The following is a 21,602-nucleotide window of genomic DNA, read 5'->3' on the forward strand; positions in this document are numbered from 1 at the left end:
AATCTAGGAATTCTACCATGCTCTGATCTTTGCATCTGTCAACAATTTAATCAATTTTATGTTGGGGTTTCAATTTTTTAAAGTAAGTCAGGGGACATATGTATTCTTTAGAAAAAATGCTAAATTGGGATGTCCTGTTCACCTTGGGTAATTACAGAGACAAGATTACTAGGAATTCATCTGAAGCCAAGAAATGAAACTTCTGTGAATGTTGAGCTGAAAATGGATGATATGGGAATTTTTAAAGGAAAAATTGACATTAGAAAGGGCAATACCTTGCTCAAATAATTTTTTGTCTGTTAGTTTAATCTCATTTGTCATTTTAAAATCAGTGTTATTTGATCTCAAAATATTTCAAAATCAGAAAATAATTAAAAAATGGTAGTTTATAAAAATATTAAAAGTATCCCACAATTAACAATGCCCCAAATGTTTTCTAGTCATCCTAAAGTTTTAAATGCTTTGTTTTATGACAGAAATGAGAAAACTTCTCCTCCTAATCAATTGAAGGGACAATAAAATAATTCCCCATTCAGCTACTCAACATGTCCGAGAAAGTTAAATGTCTTTCTTTGTATATCACTTTGACAAAGAGGAACCTACATTTCTTCCATGATCCCCTCACAGATGCTGAACTTTCCCATGGAACAGCAGGCTACTGTAGCTCTGAGGGAAGAAAGTAATGAAGAACTCTACTATTTTCACCTATTTTAAAAATTACCTAATTTAAAACACTAAGAATTTTAATTACACTTCTCTATATCTGCATGCATTACAGTGATGGTAATATTTTACCGTGTGGATACTAGAAGCAGTTATCTAATGTACATTTTTAGTATCTGCACTAAGCAATGCAGATATTTATCTGCACTATCTATGCAGATAAATGATGAATTCTTTACTGCAACTAGTCTACTCACTAACCACAAGCCTTTGGATCACATCCTATCAAACTATCAGACCAAATGTACATCTGCTTCTGGCAGGAGTTTTAGGGCACAAGGATCTGTATTGGAAGAAATATTAAAAATCTCAGAGCAGCAGCTCAGAGGCTTCATTTCTAGGAGTTCTTGACAACTTTGACAGTTTTATTTTGTATGACTGAAAGAGCTAAATAAAAATAATTGACTATGGCATGACAAAATAACAGATGGCTATAGTTAATGCTGACTTCAGCCCCTATATGCCAGTTGAGTTCAATTACAGTACTGAAGTGCATAACTTTGTGTTGAATTTGGTCCAGAAAACTGAAAGAAATATGGTATACTTGCTGCATCCAGAAAATGTCAGTAAAACCCAATTGTATGAGCATCTACCACTAGTCCTACCCTTCCACTGGCACTTCCTGCAGCGTTCATCCTCACATGACATCTATGCATATACCTCATACAAAACTGAAACGACGTATGGCAGGCACATGGGGAATGCAAGGATGGTGTGAATTAGCTCATGTCTTGAGTTGCTTGTATAGCTTTGACACCAAATATTTTAAGAAAAGTTTTATACTGATCGCACTGCAGAATGAAGCACTTGATTAGATAACCTCACAAATTCTCCATATGTATGATAAAAGTGACCAAAAGAGGGCAATGAAGCAGGTGAGGGGTCTGAGTGGTCTGGAGCACAAGTCCAATGAGGAGCAGCTGAAGGAGCTTGGATGTTTAGCCTGGAGAAGAGAAGACTCAGGAGAGACCTTATCACTCTCTATAGCTACCTGAGAGGAGGCTGTAGAAAACTGGGTATTGGCATCTTCTCCCAAGTAACAAGGAAAGAGGAAATGGCCTCCAGTTACATCAAAAGAGGCTTAGATTGGAAAAAATCACAGGTTTGGATGACAGAAAATTTAAGTTACTTGCTAGACATCACATAGAAAAAAGCATACCAGCACCCCTCTTCTAAATAGTAACCTAAGTATCCAATAAAGAGACAAAATATAGGAGAAGAGGTAATGTCACGTACTATTAAAATTCCATGTTACTATTTGACTATTTATTTTTTTCTGTAAAGGTCCCTACCACATCTGTACTGATTTTTAAGAAAATGTAGGTATTTGAGCCTATTTTTCAGTAAGCTTTCTCCATTCTACCTGACCTTGAAGTTTAATTGTGCAAACTAACACATCTTATTTTCTGTATCTATAATCAGTTCACATTATTTAAATACTGTATTTCAAGGGTATTGCACATAATCTGTGTCCCCTCAAAAGATCTCAGTTTCAGTCCTTAGAGGCAACTATCACATTGTACTTTAATTCTGTCTCCAGTCTCAGCCCCAGAAGATTGCTTCCCATTTTACTTTCATGAGTGTGTGGAAGAAGGCAAATCCCCAGCAGTGATCCTTCTCTCAAAGTGGCACTTACCCCATCAGGACAGATGACCAGTTTTATTTAGCCTTTCTTACATAGCACACAGCTTGTACATCTGTAGCTCTTTTCTTATCACAAGAATTTCTTAACCTACTGCTGTTCAGTGGAATCTGGAAGCTGGAATCAGTGGTCCTATAAATTATTAGTTTTTCTTTTTACTTATCTAATAAGTAGAGAAGTTGTTTCTAGCTGAAAAACAACTAGTAAAAGTAAAAATGAATTCTGCATCAGGACTGTGATTTTTTGATGTTGTTGTAATAATTCGTTAGACCTATGAAAGGTAGACCCTTAAAATGATCTGGTGAGTGGACAGGGAGTAAACATCTATTTAAAACATGCCAAAGTCAAATGAAAGAATAAATTTGTAACAACTGTCACTAAACATACACTCTACCAAAATGAAACCTTAAAGATTATCTACAAATTGTGCTATAAAAAAAATAAATGTTGTTCCTGTATCTACTGAGGAAGGAAAGTGGGGTCTATTATCATGAAAATACTCTAGTTAGAAGAAGAATTAAATATCCCACTACAAAACATTTTAAATGTACACTCATTCATCAGAAATAATTATCTGAAACTGAATGCTCCAAGATATTCAAGCCCATTTAAAGCAATGGTGCAGCATAGAGGTAATTAACAGATGTCTGTATTCATTATGTAAACACTTTGCTATCAAGCACAAGGAAAACTAGGATACTTTCCCTCTGCTAGTAAACACTCACATCTATCTCTTAGAATTGATTTAATTTCAATTAGGTTCCTTTTTTAGTGCTTTTGCTAAAAAGATGGATGACCTTGGTTTCAAGTGATATGCAAATTTATATGTAGGTTAATTTCTTCCTTACCTTTTTGTGTTTTTGTGAGATCATTATCTCTTGTCTGTGTGTGTATATATCTCCACACACAGTGGAGTAACTGAAGAAATGAGAAGGGGTACTACAAAAAGTACTTACTGAAGTTTAATAAAAATTTTAATTCCTGAAATGTGTACAACTGTGTCAGCTCCAGAGGCAGCTGCGTTCTGTGGGACTGTACATAGAGATTCTCTCACTGCATTTACACAAAGCATTATGAGAAAACTGAGTGACAGAGATTACGATTTGAGCCACAGGGAAGGCATGGTATTGCCACACTTTGTGCTAAATATTAGGCCAAATGCAGCTGTCCTTGTTTAGAATAATCTGTTTTGCTGCACTGAATGTAGAATATCAAGCATTTGTTTAGCGTTTTGTTGATCACTCTTATACAGGATTAGTGACCTATTCAGTAGCCAGATTGCTCCACTTTATTGCTCTGGTGGGTTTCCATTATCCTTTCTGTTAGTCTTTGAGCTCAACTTTCCTTACATTACATGTCACCACTTTTTTTCTCAACAAAAATCTGGCACAAACTTAGCAGAAGTCAACATTCATTTCCTAACACAATTCCATCTAAGCTCAGCCTGTCTCTTCCTAGCGCAATACTGGATGAACTCCCCCAAGATTTTTTCTCCCAAGTCTGTTGTGACAGCCCTGACTGCATGGACTGAAGTGGCCCTGGACTACAGGTTTCTAACAATATGTGACAATATGGTCATGAACAAAGGAGGCTGAAGCAGAAATGAGTGAGATTGCCTCTCCCTCTATCTCCAAGAATGGTGCTTTTCAGGACTCCAAGCAATTCTGGGTAGATTTTATGGGGAAGCTGACCCTGAAGCAATCAGGTTGTGCCTCTCTGGTATTTCAGACTGTGACATTTTTTATCAGCTTTAGGTGAAGACAGAAATTAAAATATAATATAACATAGGTCAAAAAGCCTAGGGCTCATAGTATTCACAGATGGTGTACTGAGAGCCTTGCAAATGTTGAGGTGCACTTCAGTGGCTAGGTATATGTTAATTTGACAGCTGCTGATGCATCTTTTCTTTCCCCACAATTTAAATGTAGTTTACTGCAGATGCTTCTTACCTTAAGACAAGCCTATGAGACAAACGTTTCCTCATGGACATAGGGATACCAAGAAGACTATCACTTCTACCTATAGCAAAGACTATGCATGCAATGCAAGAGAGGTTCCAATCACTCATGTCAGCTCTCTGCTACTGCAGGCAGCCACATCACCTAACGTTCTGCAGAATCGGAACATATCTGTACTTGTTTAATCCAAGAGGGACCTAATTATCTTTACAGTAGTTCCTGTGGTGTTATGTTTTGGATTTGTGACCAAACCAGTTCAATATAGGGATGGTTTTGCTATTGATCAGCAGTGCTTACAGGGTCAAGGCCCTTCCTGCTTCTCACATCATCATGTGGAGGAGGAGGATGAGATATTTGGAATGACAGCATTTGTCTTCCCAAGCAGTCTCTACACATGATGGAATGCTGCTTTCCTGGGGATAACTGAAGACCTGCTTGCCCATGGAAAGTGGTGAGTGAATTCCTTACTTTGCTTTGTTCAAGCATGCAGCTTTTGCTTTATCTGATGAACTGTCTCTATTGCAATCCAAAAGATTCTGGACTTTTCCAAATCTCTCCTTCATCCCAGTGAGAGGGTCTGAGCAAACTGCTGTGTGGAGCTTAACAGCCTGCTTAAGAAGAATTTTTCTGTTCTTCCCCAATACTCTTATCTAAAAGCTATTCCAGAATGACATTCTTCACTGAAAATATTACAGGGTGAACAGTACTTGCAGCATCCATTTATAGACCTGTTTTCCATGTCTCTGTTATTTTTTTCCTGAATCTGTGTCTGCTTGCACAGCCTCCTTTGGCAGCCAGTTCCAGGAGTTCACTAGTGTAAAGTAGTACATTTTCCCCATCTGTTTAAATGAGGGCTCATCCCAGATAGCAGGTTGGTACCAGCTTTTGCTGTCTTTGTGCTATGCTTGTGTGCACTGTGTAACAGTGTTCTACTACACATGAACTTCCCTTTGTTTCTTTTCCTTTGGCAAAAGACAAGAAGTGGTTCCATGTGTAACAATACCCCTGTTCCTTCTGAGCAAGGGCACAAAGGGAACAAACCTAAGGGCACAAACCAGAAATGGGGTTAGCAAGAAAATTATGTTCATATTATCCAACAAAATACCCAGTATTGAAATGATTGGGATGGGAAGGGCTTCCAGAGATCATCTAGTCTGACCCCCTTCTTAGCCTTCCAGAAAGGTGTGAGTTAATAGTATTAAAAGACCTTTTTATTTAAGCCCCCCCCCCCCCAGTGTTTACAAATAATAATAATCTGCTTTAAGATAATAGAGGAGTCACTGATAACAAAGCAACAAAACCTGGAAGTTTACTGATACATTTTTCAGCTGTATCAGTATAATTAATACGGAATTTACATATGTTTTTACAAGATCACAAGTAATTTGGAAGCATTAATATATCAGAAGTGGAAACTAAAATTATCTAAGAATCATGAGGAGGTAGGTGCTATAAATTTTCAAGTAAATCACTAGAAGGTTCTTAAGAAAGTTGAATAAGTTATGAAAGTTAAGCAAAGGCAGGTTGAGTTGGTAGGCTAAAAAATCAAGGACACAATTGTTTTCATTGTACAACTAAATGAAAGATATAACAAGAGATATAATCATCAGTATGTCCATTTCCCCCTACAAACCTGAACTATTTCAGTCACACATTATGTTTGACACCTATAAATAAGTGCTCCATATAAAAGTCTCTCAGTTAGAAGACTGAATCAGCATAAATACTGCATGTAGTAAAAGACAACATTGGCACATGCATTCAAAAACCACACAACCTATATAGCAACTGAAGCTGAACTACTACTGTGATAATGAAAGCAAAAAGAAAATAATGTTTTGCCTACATATTGGCTCCTTATAATATATATTTTATCATGTTTTGCAGATGGCAAGAGCAAAATTAACATTGAGTCAGAGAAGAAAAAGACCCTGAATTTTACAAAGAACTGCAGCTTGTTCAGAATGCCTACCTGTGGAAAGTGAACCCATTCGTAATCCACCACAAAAGTGTTGAATTTGTCTAGGAAACAAAACCAGCTGCCAGAAAGAGAAGAAAGTGTTTCCAGATGTTATTCTTTTTCCCGTTTACTGAGGGTTTTTTTTTTGTTTAATTTTTTTTTGTTGTTCTTGTTGTTTTGTTTTGTTTTGTTTTTTTGGTGTGGAGTTTTTTTTTTCCTATTGTTTTGTTCCATCCCCTATAGGCAAAAATATGTCAACAAATAAACATATTTTGAATCAAAGAATTTTCTTAACTTGTCTCAGTATCTCTTTCAAAATACTGAAAATCTTAGGCCTGTAATTTTACAAGGACTTTATAGCCAATCATAGGATTGTTACATCATTTTGCAACTAAATGAAATCCTCAAATTTCAAGAAATGTACATAACCAGAAACAGCACACCACTTCACAAATATTAGTAGAAAATAACTGGAAGATCTCAGTATCATCAAGCGCAGTATCATCAAGCCCTGCAACTGGGCACTTCACTATTCAGCTTGGACAGCCTATTGGATATACTAGAGTCAAAAAGTCATTCCTTATCAATTTACTTTAAATGAAAGAAAAAATAAAAATTTGAAGCATGCACTAGTAGTGTGCTGTAGCTTTCAATGTCTTTAGTTCAGACTTTTTCATCCTCTCTATAACTAGAGTGCTCTTACGTGGCAATAGAAGAGAAAGCTGATACTTCAAAAGGTTGTTAGAAACACCTGCTTTATTCAGCAATAGCTGGTTTAAATCAAATGTTCCAGTCTTTGAAAGGGTGCCTTTCATCCTTACATCACCATATTACATCATGACAGTGGTCAAACACTGGCACGGGTTCTCCAGAGGGATCCTGGGATGACCATCCTTGGAGGTGTTCTAGGCTCAAACAGACACAGATTGATTCCACCATCCCTGAGCAGCAGGTTAGAGCTCAAGAGGCCACTTCCAGACTGAATTACTCTGTGATCTGATGTGTGTGTATGTATAGATGAGTATTGTGCAAGACCTCAGCACCCTCAAATAGTCTCCAAAATTGTCTGCCTTTAGAAAAAGTATTTAATGAGCTTTTGCTGCCATGCTCAGTTTCCTCAATGATTACCTCAGTTCTTTACCGTAGAGTTAAGTAGACCAATGTCTATCTTCATTCTAAACATAATTTTGCTTTTTTTTTCAGCTTTCAGAACATGAAAGAAGATGACATTTTTTCCTGTTTATAATTTAGGTTTATAATTTAGGATTGCTTCACAATCATCACATATAATTGAAGAGTTAATAATAATAATAATAACTGATAATAATAAAGTAAGGTAATAATCAATATTTCTGAACTTTCTGTTCATGTTTGTCATCTTTTATCTACTCTCTTGATTCAAGAGATTTCCATCACTTGATGTTATCTATGTTGTTGGCTTTTCAAGGTCCTTAAAGGAACATATCAATTTTCTGTTTATAATGTCAGGGATTAATTTCTTTTTCTGGGTTTTGGGCTTTTTTATTGAATGAGATGGCAGAAAAACATAAGGTCAGTTTTAAGTAAGTGTGCTGTGTAAATCAGGAGCTTAGTTTTGATTCCTGAGTCTTATGAAATCCTTTAAACATTTCTAACACAATTTTGTTTCAGAAAAAAGTATCTTAGATTTGACATAAAATGCTTGAATTAATTCTCTTTTCCAAAGTGCTTTAACTGAAAAGATAAACTCTTGACCACTAAATGTTATTATGACATTTTATGTAATATCCAGCAAATAACTGATTTTAGATATGTGATTACACGTTTAGTGACAGCATTTTAAACTTTTCTATTTCATAGAAATAATAGCTGCAAATCAGTTTGTACTTTTATATTGCCCAGAAAAAACTTTTGCATCATAGATATAGGTTTTTATATTTACAGTATTTTTTAATCACATTTTTTAACACTGTCAGCAGATTTTAGTTTATTAACTTTATATTTGCCTGCTTGTTTGAAAAATTGTTTTTTCTTCCTTTTCATTTTGCTTTGCTTTCTCTTTAATAATTTTTATAAATAAATAGGTATATACTCAAATACTTCCTTAAAGGAAATTGTATAACTTGAACAACAGCCCCATGTCATAACTCAAAGAAGATTTTGCTTCCCTCATCTATATTTAATATAATCCTGTAATCAACTTCCACTTGACCAAAAGTTGAGCAAAAGATAGTATTTGTGATAAAGGAATATCAATAAGTAACTGTCCCGAGATATTGGTTTAGATAGAATAATTTCTTCCTAGTAAACCACTAATTTTTCAGCAAAATATGAAAAAAGAAAGCCATCTGAATTCTATCAGGAAGCTGGTTCATATAGACACACTTCTACTGTAAAGAATCCATGTAGCATTTTAATTTCAGTTTAAAGCCTGTTGAAAGAAACTTGAGATAAAAATGCAACAAATTACCTTAGACCTCATTTACTAAGTCTCCATTGCACTCTCAGACAGCTCTTAGAAACTTTGTAGGGTCTCCAAGGACTGTAATTCATACTAATAATTTTCATAAGTGTAGTATTCTGCATGTGAACAGGAGGCAGGGAAAAGAAAAACAGCTGGAGGAGGGGTGGGGAGAGGATTGGGGGATGCAAAGAGACTTGCAGCTGGGACAAAACATCTAGCCATAATTAATTACAGACAAGTAGAAATTTTGAATGCTTAGGGCAAACTAGAAGGGAAACATGAATGGTAACTAAGATTAACCCACACCTAGTCCATGACATTAAAACAATTTATAGAATTTAAGATTTTTCTTTTTTTTGAGCCTAACTAAAGACAAAAAAAAGGAGAAGCAGTATCCCTTTTCTCTAGGTTTTAGATCATTGCCTTTTTTTGCTCAATTTCCAGACTTTATGAAAGGTTACTTTGTTGCTTTGAGTGTTTTTCACAGACAATGTAAGTCATCTTTCTCTTTAGAATAAAATAATGCATTATGTATATAACAATCATTCCTAGGCAAACACAATGCTACAGGTGAGTCTTGTCTATTTTTATTTTCTGTTTCTTTATTAGGTCTTTTGCAGTGGTTAAGAATCTGCTGGGCAAAATGAGAAAAAGACAAGAAATAATTCTTCCTTCAAATGCTGAGGTTTTGCAACTACCTCAGTGATGAACTGAGTGGATATTTTGATCAATTGCTCTAAAGACAATATTCTCATTAGTCTGATACAAAAGAAGTATCTCAAGGACTTATGAGTTCTCTCTTCTCCAAGACCCCCAATTCTCTCCCTCCCCATATTATTATTTCCATTCTTCCCCTTATATATGTATATGTATATGTATATGTATATATGTATATATCATCTATATGCCTATTTATCATCTATATATCTATATATCTATGTCTCCTAGTACACCAAAGAACAAACAGTGAAAAGAGATATATCTTCTGTTTACACTGGAGGCTTAGCACCTTCAGCTTGATGGACTCCCTTGTGATTGTTTCAGCTAAAATATGACTGCTAATAGTAATAACAGCTAATCATGTGCTGCAGTCTTCATCTACCCTATAACAGGTTGTCCTATATTTCAGATGTCTTTACATCTGACTGCACTGATTCAGAAATAAAAAAATCAGGGGAGTTCTACAATTTAAGAAGAAAAGCACCCTCTTCAAGACTTAAGCAGTGTCAGGTATGGAGTGAAATACATTGGGCTGGTCTGCATTGGGGTGATTTCATCTTCATAGCATGGCACTGAGGGCAAAGTCATTAGTCTTTAAGTTAGCCCATAAATAAAAAGTGGAGGAGGAGAAAATAATTGGCAGCTGAAAGTTCTGCAGTGCACAATGCTCAATGTACTCTGCCCTTATCTGACAAGCTGTGACAGTAAGGTCATTTTCTTTAAAGCTAGGACTACAAGCTTTTCATCCAGATTAAAAAGTCTGCATCTTTTTGTGCAAAACATAGAAGACATTTTTGTTCTTGCTCACTTGATTTGTCACTCACACTAATAATGAAGTTTAATAACAAAAAGTATACAAATGTGCTGGGAATTACAGTCTGATCATCTGCATGGTAGAATTAAAAATCACGTATATGCCTTTTCACCTGCTAATTCATAACCCTCTCAGAAATTTCTTACAATACCCTGAGAAAGACAGGATACTTTTAATAACAGCAAGGATATGCCAGAGAATAATAATTAAAAATGCTTAATTCTGATAGATTATTTTTTTCAATGCTTCTGTTAAACAATTCTTTAACTTAAAAAGACCTGCATGACACCACCTGTCTTTGACTAGCTGGAACTGAAGACAAGAAAACCTGAACAGCAACACTCAGAAATGAGGCAGGCAGCAGGATGAACACCTACTTTTTGTCTGACAATGATTTACAGAGTAAATTAATAAACAAGGATAATGTCTTGTCATCACTCTTCCCTTTAAGTTCATTCATTACTGCTAGCACCGAGAAATGAATGAACTTGAAGTCAAATAGGAATCATCTTCATCCTTAGGAAGTTGTTAGAACTTGACCATTTTCACATTTACAGCATGGTAAAAGACTGCTCATAATGCATGAGGCAGTACAGAATCCTGTTTCCTTATTCATAGTTTTGTATTGATTACAGGAAGAAAAATCATTGTACACAGGACTGAATAAATAGCACTGAGTAACAAGGGGGTATTTTAACAAAGAAAAGGCAGGTTGCCAAAGAGTTATTTCATGTCATATCAATGCCCACATTTTGCTGTGTTTTCAGATTTGGAGAATGTTAAGACTTTGTTCCTCACATGTCTGGTCACTGCCATGAGCCAGAAGTCTTAGGGGAGAAGTTTTCCATACTCCCAGTGAGTAGGATGATAGCTAAAGTCCAAGTAGGATCACCTTGCTATAAATGAGTCAAGTCCCGAAGGTGAATAATACAGAAGAGAAAAGAGAGGAAGCACAAGTAAAATTTGAAATGTTCATGATTCATTGAATCTTGAAACTCCTAAACCCCTCAGTCTGTATCGGTTAAGACTGGAAATCTGTCAGTTCCTGCAAGCTACGTCCCCTGGCTGTTGTGAGTGCTTGCACGGAGCATCTCTAAAAGAGAAAGAGCAATCTATGTGATCCTAGGTTTGTCTGGATCCTGGACTAAAGCTGTCAACTCATTAGAAACACAACACAAGCATTAGAGGCAATTCCAGACAGGAAAGTCCTTCCAAGTCTACATAAAAGCAATAGCCTGAAAACTTACTGTGCAAGAGGTGCTATGCCCCTTATTGGCCCTTGGATTAAATTTTAAATCACTCATATTGTCTTATATACACATTTATGGTAGTAAATGCAGAGCATTGAGGAATAAAAGAGTCCTTTTGTGTTTGTAGACAGCCTTGCATAACAAAATCGTGGATTTTGGCTAGAGTCCTGTTTTGGTACTAGTCACAAGTAAAGGACAGTTTGAAAGGAGCTACTCAGCACATTTGTAGCATGACCAAAATTTTCCACTTAAAAAATTTTCCACTTCAAAATTTTCATCTCTCAAACTTTTAATCTGTTGTTATCAGAAACAAAATCATTCAATCTTTTCTTGTGGAAGAAGTAAAAAAGAGGAATGCGTAATGGACAAACACAAGGTATATATAGTTTTTATAACTACAAAACATAGAACAGGTTATAAAAATAAGAGAATGGAATTAATTTAAGGAAGATTTCACATTTTTCAGTATGCAAACTCTGTTTCAATGTTGCATACCAGTTACATTTGATGAGCACAGTTGACAAACATAGGACAGACAGTAGCCTATTTAATACCCAGTCAGTTGACCCTTTTCCCTGCTGGAGTAGTTTTAATGGCCAAATTGTAACTAGAAGGAATGAACTTCATGGCTTCTGGCTATCTGCTTGTCTGTTGGTGAAAGTTTCAGCTCAAATATGTCACTCATATGGAAAAGAAGTACTACCAGCTATATTAAATCTAATATTTCCTAAGGTTTGAATGCTTGACTTTCTGTCTTTAGTGTCCCTCTTCATGCAAATTTTTATTCTGTGCCATTGCATACTGTGAAAGTGCTAAATTTTGACTGAATGGAAATATATAACATTAGTTGTCAATGTCAGTGTACAAAGGAACTCTGTGAGGTAACCCTAAATGACCTCCAAAAACCTGTCTGGATTTGTAAGAGTTCAAGAAAAACAGCCATCTGAAATAGTGCAATTTGTCAACTAAGTTTCCCTGCCTTCATCAACAAAATTAATTCATTCAGTAAGCATAACTAAAAAAAAAGGTTTGATATTTCAACTTTTATTTGATTAAGAGATGTAATTACTGCAAACAATTACTAATAGTGTTTTCTTGTCTATCATTTCAAAGATGGCGTTTAAGTTCTAAAAAATGTTGAATGAAAGTTTTCAAAGTGCTGTGGCCTAATTCTACAAAGTTTCCTAAATTTCTAGGAAATTGTGATCTAGGAAATCATCCAATAAAGATTTGAAGTAAAACAGTAAAACAGCAGCACATGACAAATCTTATTAGATAAATTTCTGGGTTTTTTTAATTTGAGTTTTTTTTTTTTTTTTTTTGGTTGATTGGTTTTTGGTTTTAGGTTTTTCTTGTTTGTTTTTGTTTTGTTCTGGTTTTTGTTTGTTTGTTTTTTTTTTTTTTTGTTTCCTGTAATACAAACTAGTGTGTTGTCTTATTAAATACAGGCCTCTGTATTTTAGCAAAAATGCCTGTTTTGCAAGTTACTGTTTTAATATGAGGTTACCATATATAAATGCTTGATTTTTAATGCAGTCAATCTGTCTAATTTTATTGAAAATTGTTTATATATACATACATGTATATACATATATATATATGAAGTTTCTAGTCATGCATGTTCCTCAATAGTACTTTTATAGTCCTTCAAGTTCTTTTACTTATATTCAAATTTGATCCCTTTTACCTACTTAAGATTTCTCCACATAATGCTAGAAATAGTAATTAAATTTAAACAAAATGTAGCTGCATAGAGCCAATGATAAGTTCTCAGTTTGGTTTTGGTTTTTGTTTTCCACAGAGAATGTGTAGCCTAGACACTTCTGATCATGTAACACCTCTTTGGAAACTCCAGTTGCTGCCTAGATGGGAAAGTAATGGAAAAAAATAATAGAGAGACATTGTTTGCAGCTTCTAACAAAGGACAGGTGAAGCCAGTGTCTTCTAACTATCCATCTCTCTCTGCATCAGCAGCTCTGTTACTGAGAGCACACAAGGTTAAAGGACAGATGGATTTTCAAAAGTGCCTCAGGGAGTCAGGAACTGAAATTTCTATTATTTCAATGGTAATTATTACATACTAAACTTAATCCTTGATGTCTACCTATAGCTCCAGGAGCCTTTAATATCCTGTTAAATATGGCTACAAATGACCTACCTGTCATTTCCACAGCTTCAGGCTGGCTTTTCAACATCCACCCATATTCCTGTCACTCAAACAACTTGTCATTCTGAGCTCTGTTTAGTCATCTTTTCCCATGACCTGAAACTTTCTTTTGAAACTCCCTTTGTAGGACAAGAGTTGTGAAGGGAAGAGGGATGCATCCTGCAGAGTATTCTGTAAAACACCTCACAAAAATAAAGCAATTTGACAGACTCTGGAGAAAGAAACTTTAATATCCAAACTACGAGATTATAAATAAGGTTCCCTACACTGATTTTCTCAATTTGTCCAAAGCAATTTTATCTGCAAATTCTGCTTAAAGCCTTTTGATCATCTTTTGGGCCACCAAATAGTTCTTGAAAGATTAGCAACCACATCAGTAGTTACAAGTAAAGTCCATGACTGACTTTGTAACCTGAAGTGCATTCACATCAGGAAGTGCTAAATGAAAAAGCTTTTTATGTCACCTTTTCTGAGTAAATCCTTGAACAGCATCATATTATAAGTCTTCTGACTTACTGTCTGACTTCTCTGTAATAAAAAGCAAGGATCCTGTGGTGTAGAAACTTTGGCCAATCTGAGTCTTAACTGACCCTAGGCTCAAATGAGAGTAGGAATCAAAATTTCTTTGCAGATCTTTACATTTGCTACTTAATGAGTACAGTGTGCCAATCATTTTATAAAGGAACTGCCTATATTGTAATAATAATGTTCTTATTCAAATAAGATTTTTTTCAAAAAGTCTTACATTTTATCTAAAATTAATAATTTCATTATAATTTTGTTTAACAGCAACCCAGAGAACTTCTTGCTAGTCATAACAGCTACCTTTATTCTCTCAAGATTGAGGCAATCTGACTTTAAATGTCAACCACACACACTTTAAAAAATGATCTCTATTAGCAAGCAAATCTAACCTTTCTTATACAACTTGATACATTTAACTCTGAATTAATTTCATTTTGGACACAAATCATAGAGAATTTGGGACTAAGGATCATTTTGGCAGGATTACTCTGGGTGAAGCTCTTCCATCTGTGTTTTTGTTTCTTTATCATAACAAAAATGACTTCTTAATACTTACATTGCAGCAACAGCATAACTTTCTAAAGAATCAGGTTCTATTTTAGACTATGTGCACAAATACACATAAATCTGAATTTCATATCTCATATTCCCTGACAATATTTACCATTTGGCCTATTTACCATCCAGGCATGATAATCAACGCATTAGGCATGTGCTGAATAGTTCTGCAACTATTTTATTCAGGTAGACGATGTGTGATGTGAAATTTAAAAAATCATTAATAGAAAAACCATAGAGATTTAGGGTTTACCAAGCCGATGGTATACACTAATCTCTGGGAAAAGTTACATTATAAGTGAGTCCATAATTAACACAGCTGGTTCTTAGAATTACCCACATACTTGGTTAAAAAAAAAAAAAAAAAACAAAAACCAAACACAAAATTTTGGAAAAAAAGCATTTCAGGATGCTTAAAGAGCTTTAATTAGTCCCCTGCTCCTACCACGATGATGCAATCCTTGACTGGTCCCTGATTGTTATTTATTCTGTAGGGCTTAAGCATTATTCAGTACAGGATGCAGACAATACTCATTTAGTACAACATTGCCTACTCTCCAAATTTACTCTAATGCTTCAATATGTGGATACCATTTTATATCTAACATGTTATTTCAAATCTTTCTATAAAGACACCATCTTCTCATAGAATTTTTTATAGTGCTCAGTAGATGTACAGCATTTATAGTACAGCAGATGATTGCTTCATAAATCTACCTATCTTTGCCGTACTTCCATGATGGAGTAGCTGGCATAATTTGCATTCTACAGATTGGATGTTGAGGCTGAAAGATGTTAATGTTAAAAACACTCATACTTAGTGTTCCATCTGAGATGCATACATGCTTTTTTTTTTCCTTTCTTTTTTTTTTTTTCATTTTAATAACTGCATTAGATGCATTCAGAGAGTGATCCCTTATTCTGGTTGCAGCTGTGAATGTTTGGTATTTTCACAAAGTGGACCTCTGGCTTTCCACTAGATACCGAGAAAATTAGGATCAGACTAATGACTGTTCTGTGAAGAAATGGTTTATGAAACTGAGGAAGCATCACGCAGGAATGTGGTTCCAGACACAGGGTTAGAATCCAAATCTCCAGGGAAACATTCTCCTGCCTTTGCTATGAAATAATTCATCAATCTGTAATTACTTTCTTAATTTCTAACACAATTTCTAACTTCTACAATAAAACAGTGGACAATTTTCTACTTACACTACATCATTCTGATTCAGCCTGACCCATTCTTCAGTGGCTCCTCAATTTCCTTTTAAAAATCTCTCTCCTGAATTTTGCTCTTCTTCTTCACCTTTCATCCTCCCAATTTCTACAGCATCTTCTTTTCCCCTTTCAGTTCCTTACCTTTTCTAATATAGTTATTGCTTTGCTACTGCCTTTTCCCCTCTGTATATTACCCCTGCAACCACCCAAAAAACCCCAAAACAAATTTTTCCAACACTGCCTGGGCAGGAGCAGAACATTACTGTGGGCATACCATAAGCAAATGCAGTGCTCCCAGCTGTGGACAAGATATGCCATTACTGCAAAAGTCCCACCTGAACTCTGCCACAGTTTGGTGTTTACTCAGCCTTTCTCTTTTAGGGGATTGTAAATCCTTCTAAAAGAAGTTGTGCTGGTGAGCTATGGTGGCAAGCTGTGGCAAGCTGCTTTGTTAATATATGAGCTGAGACTTGTCTGCTTATCATAAACTCTTGTATATTCTGTTGTCCAAACCAGGAGCTGTTTTGCTGTCACCAGAATTGGGCACAGATGTGTTGGAGGCCCCGGCTGAATTCTGCCCTGATGACTGAAGTCATCAAGGGCTCCTTTCCTCTGGAGCTCATTTGCTTTTTAGGTATTGATGAACCTGGCTAGATAAAATTCCTAACTAGGATTCCTCAAAATAACTCCCAAACCCAAAAGATATGACTATGGAAAAGACTAGATTCTGCCAAAACCAAACTGAAAAAATGAATCTTGAACAAAATGTCCTTAAAGTCTATAATATAGCTTTCATTTCTTCCTGTGATTTACACACACCACAGATTAAAATATAATATCCAGTGGTATAATTGCTTTTCACAAAATGTTCTGCAATGAATAGTAGTTCTGAAAAAAATCTGATACTTATGTACAGAAATATTGTATGTAATAATGTATTCTTGTATGAAGTTCTGAGTAAACAGTTGTAGATCTTTTATGATAATAAGCCTATTTTAATGCTAAATCTAATAACCGTATGAATCTGTTCATTAATAGAATCCAGATAATCTCAGTGTATATCGGGAGTGCAGAGGTTACAGAAAAATTATTGAGTAAATGCTGCTTATTAAATTATCATCTGTGACTCTTGGGGAATCTTCAAGAAGAGGTCAAAACCCAGTGCCATTTTCCCCATACATTTCCCTTGTTGTAAAGGAAAACAGTCAACATATGGTACAGAGCCCTATTATTCATGGATATGCATCCAGTGCCTCAGGCAATGAAAACTATAAGTGCTTCTAATTCTACCATTATTGTAATTATTATCACAATATCTTCCTTTTATTGTTACCATTTTGACACAGAACCAAACCTACATCTCTCCTGCCACACTGCTCTAGTGTCTGTGATTGAGTTGGAGTCATGACTTTATATTCTTCATTCTCTCTATATAAGTATATTTCTGAAGTTTGGCAGCATGTGTGATTACCCTGTCTCTAAAACTGACCCTATATCTGCGGTGTTCTGTAGTTCATCCCATATCATAGCTAACAGCTTGCTATTGTAACAATGTCAAAGCTTAGCGTGGCAATGTCTGTGGCAATATTTGATTTTCCACATCCTAATCTACAATTTTTGCAGGGCCTGGAAGGTTTCCTTTATTAGTCTATTTTTATGTTTTTCATACTTCATTCTTGCAGATCACACCAATCAGGGTCCTGCTGCTATCTGGAGGAATTTTCATAAGCCAGAGAAGTGGGTTCACAGAAATGTCATGATGTTCAACAGTGAAGAGTGTAAAGCCTTGCACCTGGGGGAAACAACCTCCTGCACGAGTATATGCTAGGAGCCATCCAGCTGGGAAGTAACATGGCAGAAAACACTCTAAGGATTCTGGTGGATGCCAAGGTGAACATGAGCCAGCAATGTGCACTTGAGGCCAAGCAGTCAATGGTATCCTAGGGTGCATTAGGCAAAGTTTTGACAGCAGGTCAAGGGAGGCCATCCTTCTCCCCTACTCAGCACTAGTGAGGCTACATTTGGAGTGTTGGGGCCAGTTCTGTGATCCCCAGTACAAGAGAGAGATGGAATTACTGGATGGAGTCCAATGAAGGGCCACTAAGATGATAGAGGGACTGGGGTGTCTCTCCTATGAAAAGAAGCAGAGGCAGCTGGGGCTGCTCAGCCAGGAGAAGAGAAGGTTGAGAGCAATGTCATCAATGTCCATAAATACTTAACAGGGTGCAAAGCAGATGCCAACTTTCCAACAGTGCCCAGTCCCAGGACCAGAGGCAATGCGCACAGGGAAGCTGCAGAGTCCATCCTTGGATTGATTAAAAAACTCTCCAGAAAAAGTACTGGGCAGGCAACAGTTTATAGGTGATCCTGCTTAAACAGATGGGTTGAACTAGAGGAACTCTGAGGTCCCTTTCATACACTGCTATTCTGTGATCCTGTGGTTCTGTGATTCTTCTTAATATTTTTTTTTTTCTTTTTTAGTCTCTGACATATCACTACAGCTCTGTACCTCTACATTCATTAATAGAAGTAAAATTTCTCAATTAACCTCAAATGGTTTATGAGCCAGTATTGATTCAATTACCCACAGGTTGCTATTAATGGGAGAAATGTTCATAAAAGTATGGTTTCAATATGCCACTGAACATTGCATACCATGTAAAATATAATCTTGCCTGTCATAAGAAAAGAGACACAAATTATTAAGGCTCACAAACAGAGTGTTGTAAACCACAGAGAGGGTTTCACTCAAAATGATGATGAGCTTTATGCAGTCTGTTCATGTTTATGGGGAATATCAGAGATGCAAGTTTATTTCTTTTTTCTGCCTTAATTAATTAAATTATCTCATGCAAAGCTTGGTAGCTTCCTCTAAAACACAGAGCCTCATTCTATAATATGCATCTAGTTCTTAACATATTTTTCCTCATGAAAGACAGATAATGAGAGTTGGAGGCATTAGAGTGATTTCAATATATATCACTCACATTCAAGTGTTGCAGAAGCAACACTTTGAAGAGGAGAAATTCTGGGGAAAAAAAACATGAAGTTGCAGGGATAAAATTAATTGTGTATCGCAGTATAACTGAATCTGATGGAGACAAAGTTGCATGGGTAACCAAAATGCTGGTCTTTCCTGTGAGGACTTGCCTTTGCAATTTCAGCCTTCTTTTCTATAGCTCAGTGGGCTGGAATTCATAAATACAGTCCTTATATTTAACAGTCAAAAACACCATGAATAAAATGGAAATCCAGGCATGGGTCGAGACTTTGCAGGAGGGATCACAAATATAATAATTTTGCCTTTTTTCTTTGGTAAAAAAGGAAATATAGAAAAAAGATATATTCAAAGTCATGGCAGTGTTGTAAAGTTAGGAGATTTGGTCATTCTTATCCTGCCTTCTTTAAAGTACTCACCATTGCTTATAATCAGCATCACAGTTGCAGTAGTACTTGGGATCAGTACAGTTGCGTTCGATGCCGCAGGCACATTTTTGAATGCCAGGTCCTGATCCGCCCCAATAGTAGTGCTTCTCATTGGCTTTTCCAACCCACCAGGTATATGGATTCCCTTCTGCAAGGAATGAAAATGCAAGGTTATGATGCATCAAAGAGGTAGAGCTTTATAATGCATTAACTGAGCTCAGATGTTTAATATGCAAATGCTAAAAACACATAACTGGAGCCATCCCACATTGCTGGCAAACAAAATTTACAGCAAACACTGTTACTAAAGGTATTCAAAAGACCTTGCCAGGTAAACAGAACACATTTCTTTTCTTGTATTCGCACAATTTATAATGACTGATTTTTTTTTTTTTTTTAGTCATATATACTCTTTGTTTAGCTTTTCAATTGTACTCTGTATATTGAGAATATGTGGACAGATTCCAGAATTATTTTAAATTAATTTCAAACTCACATATTAAGCTATCAGATGGATTATTTCAATATTTGACCTTGAATGCTGCACAGGAAAATGTGTTTATTTTCTCTTATTTATTTATTTACTAAACAACAACTTTTAATTGAAAATTAAAATTCTGTTGTCACTGGAAAACAAACATGTTCATCATGCTCTTGCCAACTGGTGCTAAACAAACCACAAAGATATTTTATCAAACTCCAAAAGCATCTTAACCATTTTTTAAAAAGCATTTTTTTTTTAATGTAATACTTTAGCAGAGGTGTTCTGAACTTTGATGTAACCATATATCTTCACATTGGGTCTGCAACTGGATATTTTCACATACTGCTCTGAGCTTATTTCTAATCCTTTTGGCCTATCTAAGACATTATGTGTAAATAAATAAATAATAAATATATAAATCCTCTCCACTCTAATTTCTAATTTGAAAAAAAATGCCCTTACTGGAAAATTATTTTTTATTCCTCTGGTTCAGGAAGACACTCAAATATGAACTTCAAATAAGAATGAATAACTTAATCAGTATCAATGTAAGTAGTGATTTTTGACTTTGAAAAGTAATGACCGAGCTCAGCCTATAATATATATTTTTTTAAATGTCTCTTTTCCCTCATCTAATCTGCTGCTGGCAATTTTATATTATATGAAATTAATCTATGGAATTCACTGATTAATAAATGTTACCAATAAAATCCTGCATAATATCCACTTCCAAAATTTGTAGTTTGCACATCTCACACATTCCCCCAAAACTACAAGCACAATCCTTAAAATAGCCATTTCACAATTAGATTTGATTATCTAGACCATAAAGCTACTTATTCCAGACAGAAGTTGGAAGTAATTCACACCAAACTCTCAAGAAAATTAAATTCTGGAGATAAAGAGAACAACCAGATATCTACACATGTTCAAAGAGGACCAAATCCCGAAAATGCTCAGCTCTCTGAAAACCCTTTTTCCAATTTATTTGAATTGTTGACATCATATAAGATAACAAAAATACAGTAATGTGAAGAATTCGTGGTGGCTGAAGGTTTTTATTAGATATTGCTGTCCTGCACTGTATGGCCATTCAGCTCAAGTGCTAATGCAATGGGCATGGTAATAACTTGACTTTATTCTAGACTCTGAATTGGTCATTTTAGCTTCTGTGACTCAATTATCACAGAACAAAGTGCTGCAAGTTAGAAGAATGTGCCATGTGAATGCTGCAGCTGCATTCCCAACCTGCAATGCAATCTAGCAATTCTGAGAGTATGTAGCCCTGTAGTACAAAAGATTATTTAAAAAGCATTTAAGGGTAAATGTTATCTTTCCACAGAACATGACAGAATTGCTTTCATTAATAGAGGATCCAACTGCAGAGTTAATGATATCTGAAACTCCTATTTTACAGGGGTTTTTTATCTCATCTTTGAAGTTAGTTTTTATGCTGTGGCACCAATGCTGCTGTTTTGACTGTTGCTCAAAATTCTCTTTGTTTACATCCTTTCTGTCAAGTGAAGGATTGCATGATTCAGTCAGCAAATAATTTACTGGGAAGCAAGACTGTTAATTAAAGCACTAGGAGAAAAAAGATTACTTAGAATTGTCAAAAAGCAGATCAAAAATTCAGAAAGCGGTAGAATGATTAAAGCAGACAAAATTGATGGCAGAATTACAGACTACAGTGATTGCTGTCATGGACCACTAT

General features: G+C 35.6%; 1 protein-coding gene across 1 annotated transcript in view; it reads right to left on the reverse strand.

Moving 5' to 3' along the window:
• Positions 1 to 21,602, reverse strand: part of CNTNAP2 (contactin associated protein 2) — a 1,037,491-nt gene that overhangs the window by 167,697 nt on the left and 848,192 nt on the right. Inside the window, exon 14 of the mRNA XM_053940221.1 lies at positions 19,396 to 19,552. Coding sequence (XP_053796196.1) covers positions 19,396 to 19,552 — 157 coding nt within the window. The remainder of the gene's footprint in view (positions 1 to 19,395; positions 19,553 to 21,602) is intronic.

Source organism: Vidua chalybeata, chromosome 1 (assembly GCF_026979565.1).
Source record: "Vidua chalybeata isolate OUT-0048 chromosome 1, bVidCha1 merged haplotype, whole genome shotgun sequence".
In the NCBI taxonomy this organism is placed as follows: Eukaryota; Metazoa; Chordata; class Aves; order Passeriformes; family Viduidae; genus Vidua; species Vidua chalybeata.